The 12,415-nt window shown below is 44.8% G+C and overlaps 7 protein-coding genes across 7 annotated transcripts; 3 read left to right on the top strand and 4 right to left on the bottom strand.

Annotated features, from left to right (window-relative positions):
• Positions 1-21: 21 nt before the first annotated feature.
• VTP01DRAFT_5314 (mitochondrial 37S ribosomal protein bS21m) lies at positions 22-532 on the bottom strand (the record flags this gene model as incomplete). The annotated part of the gene is made up of 2 exons (XM_069384093.1): positions 22-31; positions 90-532. The coding sequence occupies 2 exons, from the start codon at positions 530-532 to the stop codon at positions 22-24; spliced, it is 453 nt and encodes a 150-aa protein (XP_069235547.1).
• Positions 533-1,924: 1,392 nt separating this feature from the next.
• Positions 1,925-2,341, top strand: VTP01DRAFT_5313 (uncharacterized protein; the record flags this gene model as incomplete). Its single annotated transcript, XM_069384092.1, has 4 exons — positions 1,925-1,958; positions 2,020-2,079; positions 2,142-2,263; positions 2,321-2,341. 4 exons carry the CDS (start codon positions 1,925-1,927, stop codon positions 2,339-2,341), a joined length of 237 nt encoding a protein of 78 aa, XP_069235546.1.
• Positions 2,342-4,278: 1,937 nt separating this feature from the next.
• Positions 4,279-4,918, top strand: VTP01DRAFT_5312 (uncharacterized protein; the record flags this gene model as incomplete). Its single annotated transcript, XM_069384091.1, has 2 exons — positions 4,279-4,528; positions 4,587-4,918. The coding sequence occupies 2 exons, from the start codon at positions 4,279-4,281 to the stop codon at positions 4,916-4,918; spliced, it is 582 nt and encodes a 193-aa protein (XP_069235545.1).
• A 959-nt stretch (positions 4,919-5,877) lies between these two features.
• VTP01DRAFT_5311 (uncharacterized protein) lies at positions 5,878-6,812 on the bottom strand (the record flags this gene model as incomplete). The annotated part of the gene is made up of 3 exons (XM_069384090.1): positions 5,878-6,092; positions 6,156-6,377; positions 6,452-6,812. 3 exons carry the CDS (start codon positions 6,810-6,812, stop codon positions 5,878-5,880), a joined length of 798 nt encoding a protein of 265 aa, XP_069235544.1.
• Positions 6,813-7,056: 244 nt separating this feature from the next.
• VTP01DRAFT_5310 (uncharacterized protein) lies at positions 7,057-8,663 on the bottom strand (the record flags this gene model as incomplete). The annotated part of the gene is made up of 3 exons (XM_069384089.1): positions 7,057-8,148; positions 8,214-8,529; positions 8,593-8,663. The coding sequence occupies 3 exons, from the start codon at positions 8,661-8,663 to the stop codon at positions 7,057-7,059; spliced, it is 1,479 nt and encodes a 492-aa protein (XP_069235543.1).
• Positions 8,664-10,118: 1,455 nt separating this feature from the next.
• Positions 10,119-11,409, top strand: VTP01DRAFT_5309 (uncharacterized protein; the record flags this gene model as incomplete). Its single annotated transcript, XM_069384087.1, has 3 exons — positions 10,119-10,203; positions 10,268-10,333; positions 10,397-11,409. The coding sequence occupies 3 exons, from the start codon at positions 10,119-10,121 to the stop codon at positions 11,407-11,409; spliced, it is 1,164 nt and encodes a 387-aa protein (XP_069235542.1).
• Positions 11,410-11,501: 92 nt separating this feature from the next.
• Positions 11,502-12,370, bottom strand: VTP01DRAFT_5308 (uncharacterized protein; the record flags this gene model as incomplete). The annotated part of the gene is made up of 3 exons (XM_069384086.1): positions 11,502-11,827; positions 11,891-12,154; positions 12,229-12,370. 3 exons carry the CDS (start codon positions 12,368-12,370, stop codon positions 11,502-11,504), a joined length of 732 nt encoding a protein of 243 aa, XP_069235541.1.
• Between the last annotated feature and the right edge of the window lie 45 nt (positions 12,371-12,415).

Here is a 12,415-nt window from a genome sequence, read left to right as displayed (position 1 = left end):
AGTTTCTACAGTTGTTGCAATTTACATGCCCCTATTTACAAAGTGTAAGCTGAAATATAAACAACAAAAACCATCTATCAAAGGCATACCGGCTCTTCATTTGCATAATCAATCCAACCTTCTTGCCCACAAGAGCAGCGAAGAGTTTACGGTTTCGTTCAATTTTCTTTCGTCGTCGTGCTACGGCAGGTTTCTCGTAGTAGCGCTTGGCTCGTAATTCGCGACGAACGTTGTTCTTTGATAGGATACTGTTGAGTCGCCGATAAGCAACAGTAGCATTCGTAACGTTTCCGATCGATCGACCAGAGTAGGCTTCCAGAGAAGCGGAGAGCTCGCTCTTAGCCTGGAAATCGGGTGCTCTCATTGAGCTGGAAGACAAGAAATCTCGCATGCTGTCGGGGGTGCCTGCCGACTTGTCTTGGAATTTAGCAAATGTGGTAGAGAATGGGCGTGAAAGGATGGTGGTAGTAGAGGTGGTTGCTGGCGCGAAGAGGCGTTGGGACATGCCCAACAGTGCTGTCCGTAACGCCATGCTCTGTAGTTGGAAAGGACGAGGGGGGTGTAAAGTGCCTAGCAATAATTTCAAGCCACTTGCAGGTCCGCTCTAAAATGCGGACAAATTTATAGGATTTTCCTAATAATTTGCGCTAGTGGAGACATTGTTTTGCGCTGTGCTCTTCCTGATTTTGCGCCAAGAGCAGCCCATTTTAGAATTACTGTAAAAAAATAGAGATAAAATGGTCATCGCCGGATACATCTTTATAAGAAGCATCCCCAGTTTTGCGCTTAGAAATGCATTTGGAGCCTTTTAAAAAACGCTTTTGCGTGCAACAAAAAGCGATCAACGCAACTTTGCAACATCCTTTTGCCATCAACGTCCAGGGTATTTATGCATATACTGTATGTATCGATTTATGATAAAGCTGTATAATGTCCATCAAGAGGTACGTACACTGTATTAAATGTAACTTTCAATTCTTTCTAAGTACCATTAACCTTATTTGACGGTCGTATGCCCTTCACGAGCCAACATGCCACCTCTGTGTGCTGATCAGATATGGCTCATACATCTATGCCTATATTGTTTTCATTTCAAAGGTACATATGTCCAAGCATGATTACAACGGGCTCTTATCCAAGCAGAGAAGACGGGAAATGCCAGGGAAGACGGTTGTTTCACTCTTTATCTGCATGAGAAACAGCTGCAAACATTCATACAGTTAAAAAAGACAGTTGCGGATTATGACAAATTCAAGCAGAACGAAGAAAAAGAGACGAAAAACAAATTGATGAAGAGCAAAAGAGTACCTCGAGGTACCTGGGAAATCGCTGACGTGGCTGTTCAAGTCGAGACTGCATCTGGAGTGGATCGATTTCGTGAACACGGTGATACTCTACAAAATTTCTATAACTCCCCACCAGAAAACCGAGCAAAATGGAGCCAAGAGCTGGCCCTGAAAAAGCGTATTCGCAGGAAGCCTCCCGTGAAAGGGCATACGTGAAAGAAGCTTGCGGAACGGGAAGAAAGTCCATTCCCATTATGTTCATCGGTGACCAAGGTTTAGGACCAAACGCACGGTTAAAAGGCCACGTGAAGGGAGTGGCCACGAAGATACGAAAAGAGCACCATTTACACACAGTCGTGGTCATGGCATCAGAATATAGAACATCTCAAACCTGCGGCTGGTGCCTAAAACCTGTTGTGCGACCCAGAGCAACCATCCTAAAGGATGGCAAGAAGAAAAAACGGTCCGTTCATGGTGCTTCTTTATGCATGAATACCAAGTGTCCTTTGTATAGGGCCGGGCGAGCCGTACAAGGCCGTGACTATATGGCGGCAATTTGCATTGCCCTTAATGGCATTAGCCGGGTGATAGACGATATACATCTATCGCCTTTTACAAGACATTCAGCCGCTTTACACATGCTGAATACAAGCAACTCCCCTGACATCATTGGTAATAATTGGACCCCACGGTTATGTATCTTTCAATAAAACTCACAGTGCTGAAATGTTAGGCAATGATGCTCAGGAGGATTCTGTCGAAGGGACAGATATACAATCTTCACTAGATGAATGTAAGTTTTCCATCGATAAGCCTACATGAAACAAATGCACTGACTTTTTAAATATAGGAGAGGTAAGACAGTAGAAGGCTACTTGTACGTTAAAGCCGATGGCTTATCAATTCTTGTACTATATGCGGCCTGGGGTGTCCTTCTGCGCTGGCTCTGCTTGCACGCTCGCACAAATATCGCAAGCGTAAGTCGTCAAACTTCAGTAGATTACAGTGGTTCAACATTAATTCGATTTCTGTAGGCGCAAAATGTAGCCAAGTAAAAGCGCAAAAGGATTTTCCAGACCGCGCAAATATTTCCTCAAAATCCAGTATGGCGGACATTCAGTACTGTAGTCAATCTCGAACGGACAGTAGCTGCCCCCTATTTAATTTGTTGTAGAGACCAGTCCTATATTTTTTTCAAATAAGAGAAGCTGAAAAGGTATTCATAATGCACAGCGTGTCTTAAACGAAAACAGCGTTGACAAACAACGGAAGAGCATCAAAAGTTTTTGTCATCCTTTTTTGCCCAAGGCCGACTTCGTTTGGAGAAGCTGCAACTGGTAGACAACAATGCCTACGTGCGAAGATGCCGTGTGGAGCTCAATGCACCGGCAAGTGCAGAAGACCTTAAAGGCTTTTCGCGCAGTTGCCCGATATCTTTGCTTGGCGAGACAGTGTCGTCAATCATCTCGCCACAAGATAGCGATAGAGATGCGGATTCCCCGGAGTGCTCGCTTAAAACAATCTCTGTATACAGCACCTCTCCACGCAATTAAGTAAGAAGTATGTCGATATCCTCACTAAAGGATTTGGATACTAGGACGATTTTTTAAACCGGATGAAACTGGCAGAAGCCCTTCCTAGTGGACCTTAAAACTTTGGAATACAGTACTGTGGACTGCTATCGTTGCATGTAGTATACCTTTGCACTATTAACTAAGCTTTATAAATGCCTCATGAAATGGAAATACCCTCAGGCAGAATGTATCATATTAAGCATTGCTCCAGATGCTAAAAAGATAATGCAATCCTTTAAAATATAAATCGTGACCACCCCAGAAAGATTGTCTCAAGGCATACATCATCAACTCATGACACTGACATGCGGCAAGCTCGATTTGAAATTTTGGGCTTAACGGTATATCAAATCACGAGACCGAAGCGTTTGGCTTCATCTTGATGGTAGTGCAACAGTAACGCTAGTGCAACATGCAACGTTGGAAGGCGTTTGAGATGTGGGTACAGTAACCAACCTTGTGCCTCTGTTCCGACGCCAAAAGGACCAAGTCTCGTATCTGTCGGAAAACAGCAGAGCTGATAGAACTTGGTCGAAGCAATAGAACCAACTACACATGCTTTGGACTTTCAAAATAGACAGCTATCATTTACATGTAGAGCAACGAGAATTTATATTGCATGGACAGAAGAAAGTGGTAAATAAAATATATGCATCACAGATACGTGACACATTCTTTGTTATTATTTACGAAAAAGAGTTCTTGAATCTTGACACGTAAATATTTACATACTTACGCAGTTTATCTATTATTTTGCAATAAACACAAATGCCTTTGCCGCAGGAACTGCATTCTTTTCAAGCACTTGGCAGCAATCAAGGAGGACATATTAGATACAGTTTGGTGTGGCGTCGTGAGGAGTATGTAATGCGTTTGAATCTGTCGTCGAACTTTTCGAAATATTTCGTACCAGCAGCGCGCAACGAACGGGAAAAGTTTCTGTCTAGTCGATCATCTGATGCATGTCATTAAATCGTCTCAGTGCAAACCATCACGCAGAGACTGCAAACCATGCAGCTATATCCAATCATGAGTACAAAATGGTGACACGACCTAGCGACAAAAAGCATGCCAACCTGCGGAGTTGTGTGTTCACCTGAGAAGCCATATTTTGTGGAGCGATAACGACAGCATCTAGAAAGCTCATGTTTTTTCAAGCAGGGGACGTTATCACTTTGTTGCTGGGCATATATCACGCAAAACAGATGCTGATATGGGAGTACTATAGTGGGAGTATTACATGGTAGGGTGGCGTGATTGCTGATTTGCATAAGGAGTGGAGTTGAAAGGGGTTGCAACTTTTACGACCGATGAGTGTACACCATTACCAGGTGACAAGCGGAACTCACAAACCGTCAACAAAGCTGAGTTGGAGCCTTTTGTCTCTTTTTCACCTCTTTTTTTCATTTTTCCTCTTGATGCTTCGTGTGCATTCTATCTTGTATCTGCAGCATGTCTGGACTCGACCTTCTTCTAACGTAGAAGAGGTTGAACCAGAGCCCCAGATCGAAGAGGAGCAGCCTGTCCAGACTCAGGAACCAGAAATCACCGTGGAGGCCACTCCAGAACCAGAAGAACCCGCGGTAGATAACACGGAACATGAAGAGTCGGAGCAAGAACATGTAGTTAGCGAAGAAGAGCAACAACAGCAGCCGGTTCTGGTCGAGGGTAAATACAGAGCGGATTCTAAACAACAAGAGAAATACTTGGCTAACAAGAGACATAGAGCCTGAGCTGATAAGATCAGAAGCAGAGCAGAAGCGAGACAGCAAGCTGTCCACATTTAGCAAGGAATTGTCACCTATCGCAGAGGAGGAACAAGGTCGCACGAACGACTCCGACATCAGAGCAGTGCCACCACCGCCCATCTTGGCCAACTCTTCCTCTATCACGGCCGAGTCCGGTTCTCTACCACCCACACCGGTATCTACCCAGCCTAGTCGCTCCAAGCAATTCAAAGATATCATTCCAAAGAGGAAAACGATGGCGATTGGAAAGAAGCTCAAGCGCGCCTTCTCTGTCAGCTCTTCCACAAGCAGCAAACGCAAATCAATGTAACATCGATGTGCATATCCTGAAAAATTCTCCCTCTTTATTCTTGCTCCTTTATATATATATATATATATATATATATTTGTATACATACCCTCTCATATACTTCTTGTTTTCCTATTTATATACAACATTCCATATACATATATTTCTACTATACCCGATATATATATATATAATCCATTGTTGTGCGCGCTACTTGCTGGGCCGAAGCATGTACTTTCTCCCTTGCAGTAGGGAGCATAGATTGACAAACAAAAATGCATCTGGCATATACGCATATACATCGATCCGATGCCGGTTGTGGTCGGCACGAGGAGAGATCGCTGATCCCGCAGTTGTAACCAAGCAACAACAAACCTGGATTGTCCAGATCTAAGATAACGGAATCAAGCTCTTTTCAAATAAGCAGGCTATGTCGATCCTTGCTATGGACTGCTTGTTATATGGATACGCAATATCGTCCTGCTTTGTAACAAGTGTAAAAGGTTCAGTGCTGCTGATGCTGCATAAAATGAAGCTTGATAAGGACAAGCAGCATCAAGGATTTTTCGATGCTAATTTGGTACGTGGAACATAAAATCATGCCCACAATAATCACCTGATGTCGCCTTTGAGAACTTTCGACAATAAACGGTAGCCATAGTCTCGATTGCAATATGGCTAGTTAATACCTTAATTCTGAGAATAACAATCGAAACAATGTCAAAATTGCTTTGCTTTTCTTGTATTGACTATAGTAGAAGAAACCACTCTTGGCGGCATTATATTCGACTATCATTGCAAAGATAGAAGTAGGATATAATTGGCTCATGGTACAAAACCATTGGATAAGGATTGGAAAAGCACGTGAATCTAACAACCAGCGCGTGGATGAATGAGTGGTTGGTGAGAGAGATGGGTAAATATGGAGTGTATACGATCAATATTGCGTGAGTAACCTCGTCTTTTCTTCTAATCTTTTTTCAATTTGGCTTCATAACTGTGTCGTATACAACACCGTTAGCCTGTGCCACAGGGCAGTTCTGGTGCGCTAACAGGAGTGTCTTGAGATTGAGGATTTCTTCGCGCAAAGTAGTCACTTGGCGCTCCAATTTCTCGTTATCGGCATTTAGATATTCAACCTGTTTCTGAAGATTCTCCAGCCACTGTTTCTTTCGCTGTCTGCATTTCAACGCAGCTAGGGAGGCATATGGGATCAGATTATCGGTATGCATCAGCAACAGAAGCAAATGTATGTTACCTTGGCGATTTCGTTCCAAAAAGTTTTTCCTCTTTTGCTCTTCGTCTTGATCTTGTGAGGGTGGAATGCTTCCTTCCGTGCGTCGTCTGCACCGCAGTGAAGAGGAGGAGGTGGAAGATGAGGATGAGGAGAGGGGTAGTTCGGGAAGGCTGTGCCGATGGTGCACGGTCATTGTCGGAGTCGACGCTGATGGTGTGATCTTGCCACTGGGCCCTTTTTGTGCTACGTTCTTGCGCATGAGTTGCTAATTGATTTTTGCTTTGCGAGCATGCAAAAATTGCATGGTCTCAGCTTACCCAGTTGTTGACCGTCGGGTAGAGAACCCGAAGGCAGTATCATCATGTAATTGAATGCCTCCTTGCCAAACTGCTCTATTGGAATAGGCGTTTGGTTCATCGCCCAGTAAGGTATTTGGACGTGCTGCTGCGTCTGTTGGAACATCCAGTTGTCTGACGTTGCAGCAGTGGTGGCAGCTGCAGATACGTGATCTTGCTGTGGCACAGAGCCGACCAAAGCCATGACAGAAGACGGTTCCACGCCATTTGCAGCATTCAAGTGGTACTGATCAAAGCAAGGAATTGTGCAATCACGCAAATCAACTGTCTGATCCGCACTGCTCGCGCTCGGTCGACATTCTGCGGATCCTGTATCTGCCATAATTTTAAAAGCAATAGATTTTCGACCGAAAGAAGAAAGAAGAGAAACAGAAGGGACAATATCGCTCACCCATGAAACCGTACGTATTCTAGAATATTTCGGTGAAGCGAATTCGTCCCCAAGAAATGTTCGCCCGTGTTCTTTTAGGCAACTACTCCCTTGCTATCGGGAAAAAGCCCCGAAGAAACGATTCAAAAAAAGGCGGAAAAATACATTAATTTAAAATCTCTCTCATAGTCTTTGTTTAAAAGCCTCTAAAGATCGCCGATCCACTGCATGGCTTTGTAGCCAACACTGCGTCGGCGAGCTCTGCTTCTGATAGATCGGGAAATTTGACCTTATAGTAGTTATCCTTGAGTGCTTGGACCAACTTGGGCACATTAGCGTCACTGGTGAGCATAACCGTGCATCCTCCCCAGCCAGCTCCAGTAAGTCTGGCACCGTATGCGCCGTTTTGGCGGGCAATTTCGCATACTTGATTGATCTCGGGGCACGAGCAGTTGAAATAGTCATCACAAGAATCTTGAGAAGCGTTCATAATTGCACCTAATACTTCCAAAGCATTCGATGGAGGATTTTCGCATACGGCTATGAATTCAACTACCCGTCGAGCTTCCGTCAAAACGTGGATTGTGCGCTGCACCAGACGGAAATAGTCGGTTTCCACTGGGAAACGAGTCATGTACTTTTGCTGCAACCCTTCGACAGGCATATCTACCATTTTGGCCACTTCCTCAAGCGTGTAACCTTGGCCATTCGTAGAGTCTTTGGGATAAAGAGTGTCAACCGTCTGGAGGAGAGAATTGTATTGCTGAACTGCGGTGTCATTGGAGTCCTTGAAATATTCATCAAAAACTTCCTTCAAGCTGTCAACTTGCTTAGGAAGACCCAATGCCTTGCTGAGGAACAGGGCTGCCATTTTGGTCTCGACTACTCGAAGGTTGTAGTTTCGAGGAGCAGTGACGAATTTATCAGCGGTTACTAGTGTATTTGCAATGACGAATGCGAGGGGAGGATTGGTCGACGGTAAGCGGACCAGCCGCGTAGACAAACGAGGCACAAATTCGACGTGCAGAGCATAGTTTTGTTCAGAAAATACAGATGCGCTCTGATCCATACCTCCAGAATTGACACCAACATTGCGTTCAGCCACGATAGCAATTTCTGTGAGCTCTTGCTTGCTCAGGGGCAGCTGGTTGGCTTCAATAACAGCAAGGGCGGACGCACACACAAAAGCAGCTGAAGAAGACAAGCCTGATCCAGCAGGGACGGAGCCATCAGCCAGCAAGTAGAGACCCTTAGGTTTGTCGAGTGCCGATGCTCTTTCAAGCATGCCCTGACATCAAACTGAAGTATTAGCATTGATCACTATAATATCTGAAGATTTATTGTCCTTTTTACCTTGTAGCCACATTTGAAGTAGTTGGACCATTCATGCTTGGTGGCATCAATCGTCACCACTTGTTCCTTTCCTTCATAATCGAATTCTCGTGCATCGTACTTGGTGTTAACGTTCGCGATGCGCACTTTAGTGTCTTCGTCTGTTGTAGCCACTGCGATGATCATATCACGCTCAATAGCCATAGGGAGCACGCCGAAACCACAATAGTCAATGTGCTCTCCAATCAAGTTGACTCTTCCCGGAGAGCGTGCGATGAATTCAGGTTTACGGCCATACAGTTCAGTAAACTTTTTGACGAGCGCATCGTAGCGAGGACTGCAGGAACCGAAAAGTTAGCTTTCAAAAACACTTTTTGGACGCCCTTTTAGTATACTTTACCCTTGCTTTGACAGCGCAGAGACATCATATACTTTGTCAAGAGACTCGAACTTTGGAACGTCACTGACCATCTTCTGAAGTGGGAGACAAAGAGAAAGAGAGGGAGGGAGGGAAAAAAGGAAAGAACGAAAGTGAATGCAGGTTTTGAGTGTGGACTCGCTTTTCCGAAACGCTGCTAGTCGGAGCTTTGCTTTCGTAAGCAAGCTTGTGTCACATACATAAGCCTATTCCGAGGAATTGAAAAACTCGGGAATACTCAGTAGACGAGGACGACACACATCCAACAGCTCCAGAGACCAAGTGCAGCTGATGTGATGTAATGTCCGATATGCATTAGGGATATTTCGATCGGGTAACAAGGAAGGTGCTGCTAAGTGGTAGCAGTAATGTTTAAAATCCAGAGGGCAATCACCCCTAGACACAGACGTTGACGTGCTTTGATGGATCCCGTGCTAACTGCACGTTCCATAGTTTATTTATTACTTACAACTTTTTTGACATCTGAAATGGCTTTTTAGCGTGTTTTGCGCTTGGTTCCTTGCAATTGTTGCATATTGCAATCTGATGGTTTCACAAATTGATGAAGTAATCCAACGTCGGCTGATCATTCTCCCCCGCACTCTGGGCCCTTGAGATCCCCATGGAAAACGGAGTTTTCCGATATTGAACACCAACGCATTTTTGACATTACCAAAACCGCCAGAAATATTGATTACCCTAAGAGCCAGGGAAAATAAACCCATGCTCATCAAAGTCCTAGTGATCTTACAGTAGTGGCATCCGAAAGAGAATAGAATCTAGATATATTAATCCTCACATCACGTTGCAATCCTGTGTCACAAGCAGTAAGTTCGCATCGTGACGCTAAGTCCGCAGAAACAATTGGTAATTGTTGGGCTCCCAACCAGTAATCGCAAAACTGTCCTGTATCACCGTCGCTATACTATACCATACATACAGAGCTCACACATATAGATTGTGAGATGACATTCCCGGCTTTCAGGAAACGTATGGAAGTAAAGTCTAGAAGTGCTTCTAGTTGCTGTGCGTGTCATTTATATGTATCAAATGAATACCATTATTAATGTAATAATCCATCCGCTTCTAATACAAATATATGCAATTGTATAGCTGCTAATAACATCACGCACAGCCCTACATACATAAATATAGGCGATGTGCATGGAAACTGAACTTGGAGAAAAAAGGAGGTGGCGATCTAAGCAGATCCGTAACTGCAGTATTTGACGATATTAGTGGACAGAATCCATTCAATTAAGCCTCTTGGTACATCATTGTACGCTGAAACACGAGATGCGTGTGCTCTAAAACCAGGCATTTGCATGCTGATCTATAAAACCTCGTGGCTCAAGTTAAGGTACTGATCAATTCAAAGTAGACAGTGCGTTCAAAATTGAATTACCAGGGATGCAAAGCGCAAACGAGCCAACCTATGGTCCATTTCTCCACAGTTGAAGCCGACCTTCCTTTTTCCCTCGAGAAACTTTTCTGCCGTTCAAAACTCAATGTACCCTTCTCCACCACCGCCTTTGACGCCACCGAAGCATCAGGCGCAACTGGTCGGTCAGCCAATTAACATTGTTGGCGCAGGTAATTGATTGCTTGTTGACTGTGAACGACTTGAGCTTAAAGTCTGTCTGCCTATTTTCTGAAGACCCTAGAGGAACCATGGCTGTTCCCATGGATCAGTCACCGGCCTGGGCACACAACATGCCTCCAGGTAATTAGTCGATACAAATGCTGCGTTTACTACACTGTCGACTGAGCGCAAACTACTGTGTAGATCGACGAGCAGTCCATGCTATACCGGCGGCTATGCCTAGAAGTAACAACACAGCACAGATGCCGGCAGCTGCGCTGCAGCATCCAGCAAATCCGACGTTTGTAACTGATGCAGCACCGCCTCCAAAAGCGACCAGAGTTGTTATACCGTCCAAACGAGCAGCACAAAATCGAGCAGCTCAGCGAGCTTTTCGTCAAAGGCGAGACAAGTATGTAAAGGATCTCGAACAAAAGGTCAAGGAGATGGAATCCTGGCCAGAAGAGATGGAAAGATTACGTGAAGAAAACAAAAGGCTCCGTGAATCGGTGACCGCATTGGAACAACGCTTGGCTCAAGTATCAGGGCCAGGGCCAGGGCCAGGACCAGGGTCGGGTCAGCAGCAGCGGCAGCAAGCAGCAAACAGTGATACGGAAGCGATTACACCGCAGCAGGCACCGATCGTATCCGAGCAGCAACCTCCAGCATCTTCATCGTCCTCTTCGTCTTCTCCTCCGCATCCCTTGTCTCCGCCGCCTGCACCTTCAATATCTGAACCTCAATCTTCGCAAACTACAAACCCGTTATTACCTGTTCCACTTCGTCAACCTAATTTCGCTCCTCCACCACCAGCACCACCAGCACCGACAAATTCACACGCGCCCAGTACATCACCCGTTGTAATGGAGCACAATCAGACCACAATGGAAAGTGACACAGGCCTCGTACAATCTGATGCCTTACCTCCGGATTTTTGGACATTTAACAACGCAGATCTGGAATTTGCATTCGATTCCTTCTTCAAAGACGACTTTACCAGCTCTTCTATCACAGGCAACGGTGATGACAGTGCATTGTATACCGTAAATAACAGCGGCCAGGTTCTGGATGATCTAGTCGCCATGCTGCAAACCCGCCAACGTCCACAGTTACCGCTCGAAACAAATCCAAGCGATCTATCAGCTTCGCAACAGGATTTATCATCTTCATCATCGTCCTTCATACTTCATCAACAAATGCCCATGCAGCATCAATAAGTAATCATTAATCTCCTTTTTACTATTGCCGCATTTGTTTATTGTAATCTTTTATGCAAAATTTTGTCCAAGAAACTGTAAAGAGTACACTGTTAAGCAGAGCAAGTGTTGTTCACTTGGAATAGGTTTTCAGCAGCGTTGTCACCGAGCTGGATCCCGCTGGTGATGTTGCGGAAAGTTGTAGAATCGAGGGTGGGTTGGCGGTAGACAAGGGCAGCGCTACAGTCAACATTCTCAGAGTGGCAGCGCTTGCGATGGCTGCTGCTGGTGTCTTCATCGCAAGAACTGAAGAAGACTGCTTCTTGGATGCTTCCATTTGCAGGAAGGTATTCAGCATTGAGCGAACCTTGCATTTGGTGCGATGCGCCGGGCAAAATGGTGGCATTCTGGCTATCTTGCTGATTAAACTTCCATACATCTACATAGATTACAATCAATATCGAATTTTTAATGGAAAATGGTTTATATATGGATGACATACCAAGATACACCTGAAAGGTGAATTGATTCTTTGAAACATCAATGTCCGAACTGGGAGGGCTCAGCAGAGCTACACCCTGGGATGTTACATTACCAATGCTGGATGTAGACGTCAAATTTTGCACGGAACAAGAGATATCGAGTGCAAGCACTGTCTGGGTGCGGTTGCTCATGTTAAGAGTACAACAATTCAAGGTAATGTTCATATCTTTAATGGGATTCTCCATCACATTTTGATACTCCTTCGAGAATCCGACAAAATACCCTAAAGTAGTAACCCGACGTCAGAAACCAAAGCACAAGTGCTGTGGATCTTTTTTCTTTCCACATGAGACTTACATTGCCCATTGAACACCGAAATATCAGTGGAATTCGGATAGCTTTGCTGAGAAGACGATGGTTGTGGGTCCCTAGGTAGAACGAGAGCGCGTGCGGAGCCGGCTGCAAGAGCGAGCAAAAATATCAAAGACTTGAGTTCCATGCTATTGTATTTGATTTCAAGTGAGGAAGAAAGTATGGGTGTGAC

The sequence above is a fragment of the Rhizomucor pusillus genome (assembly GCF_041956525.1).
Source record: "Rhizomucor pusillus strain CBS 183.67 unplaced genomic scaffold VTP01scaffold_21, whole genome shotgun sequence".
Taxonomy (NCBI): domain Eukaryota; kingdom Fungi; phylum Mucoromycota; class Mucoromycetes; order Mucorales; family Lichtheimiaceae; genus Rhizomucor; species Rhizomucor pusillus.
Note: the sequence above shows the minus strand (reverse complement) of the source record. Positions and strands in the feature narration are given on the sequence as shown.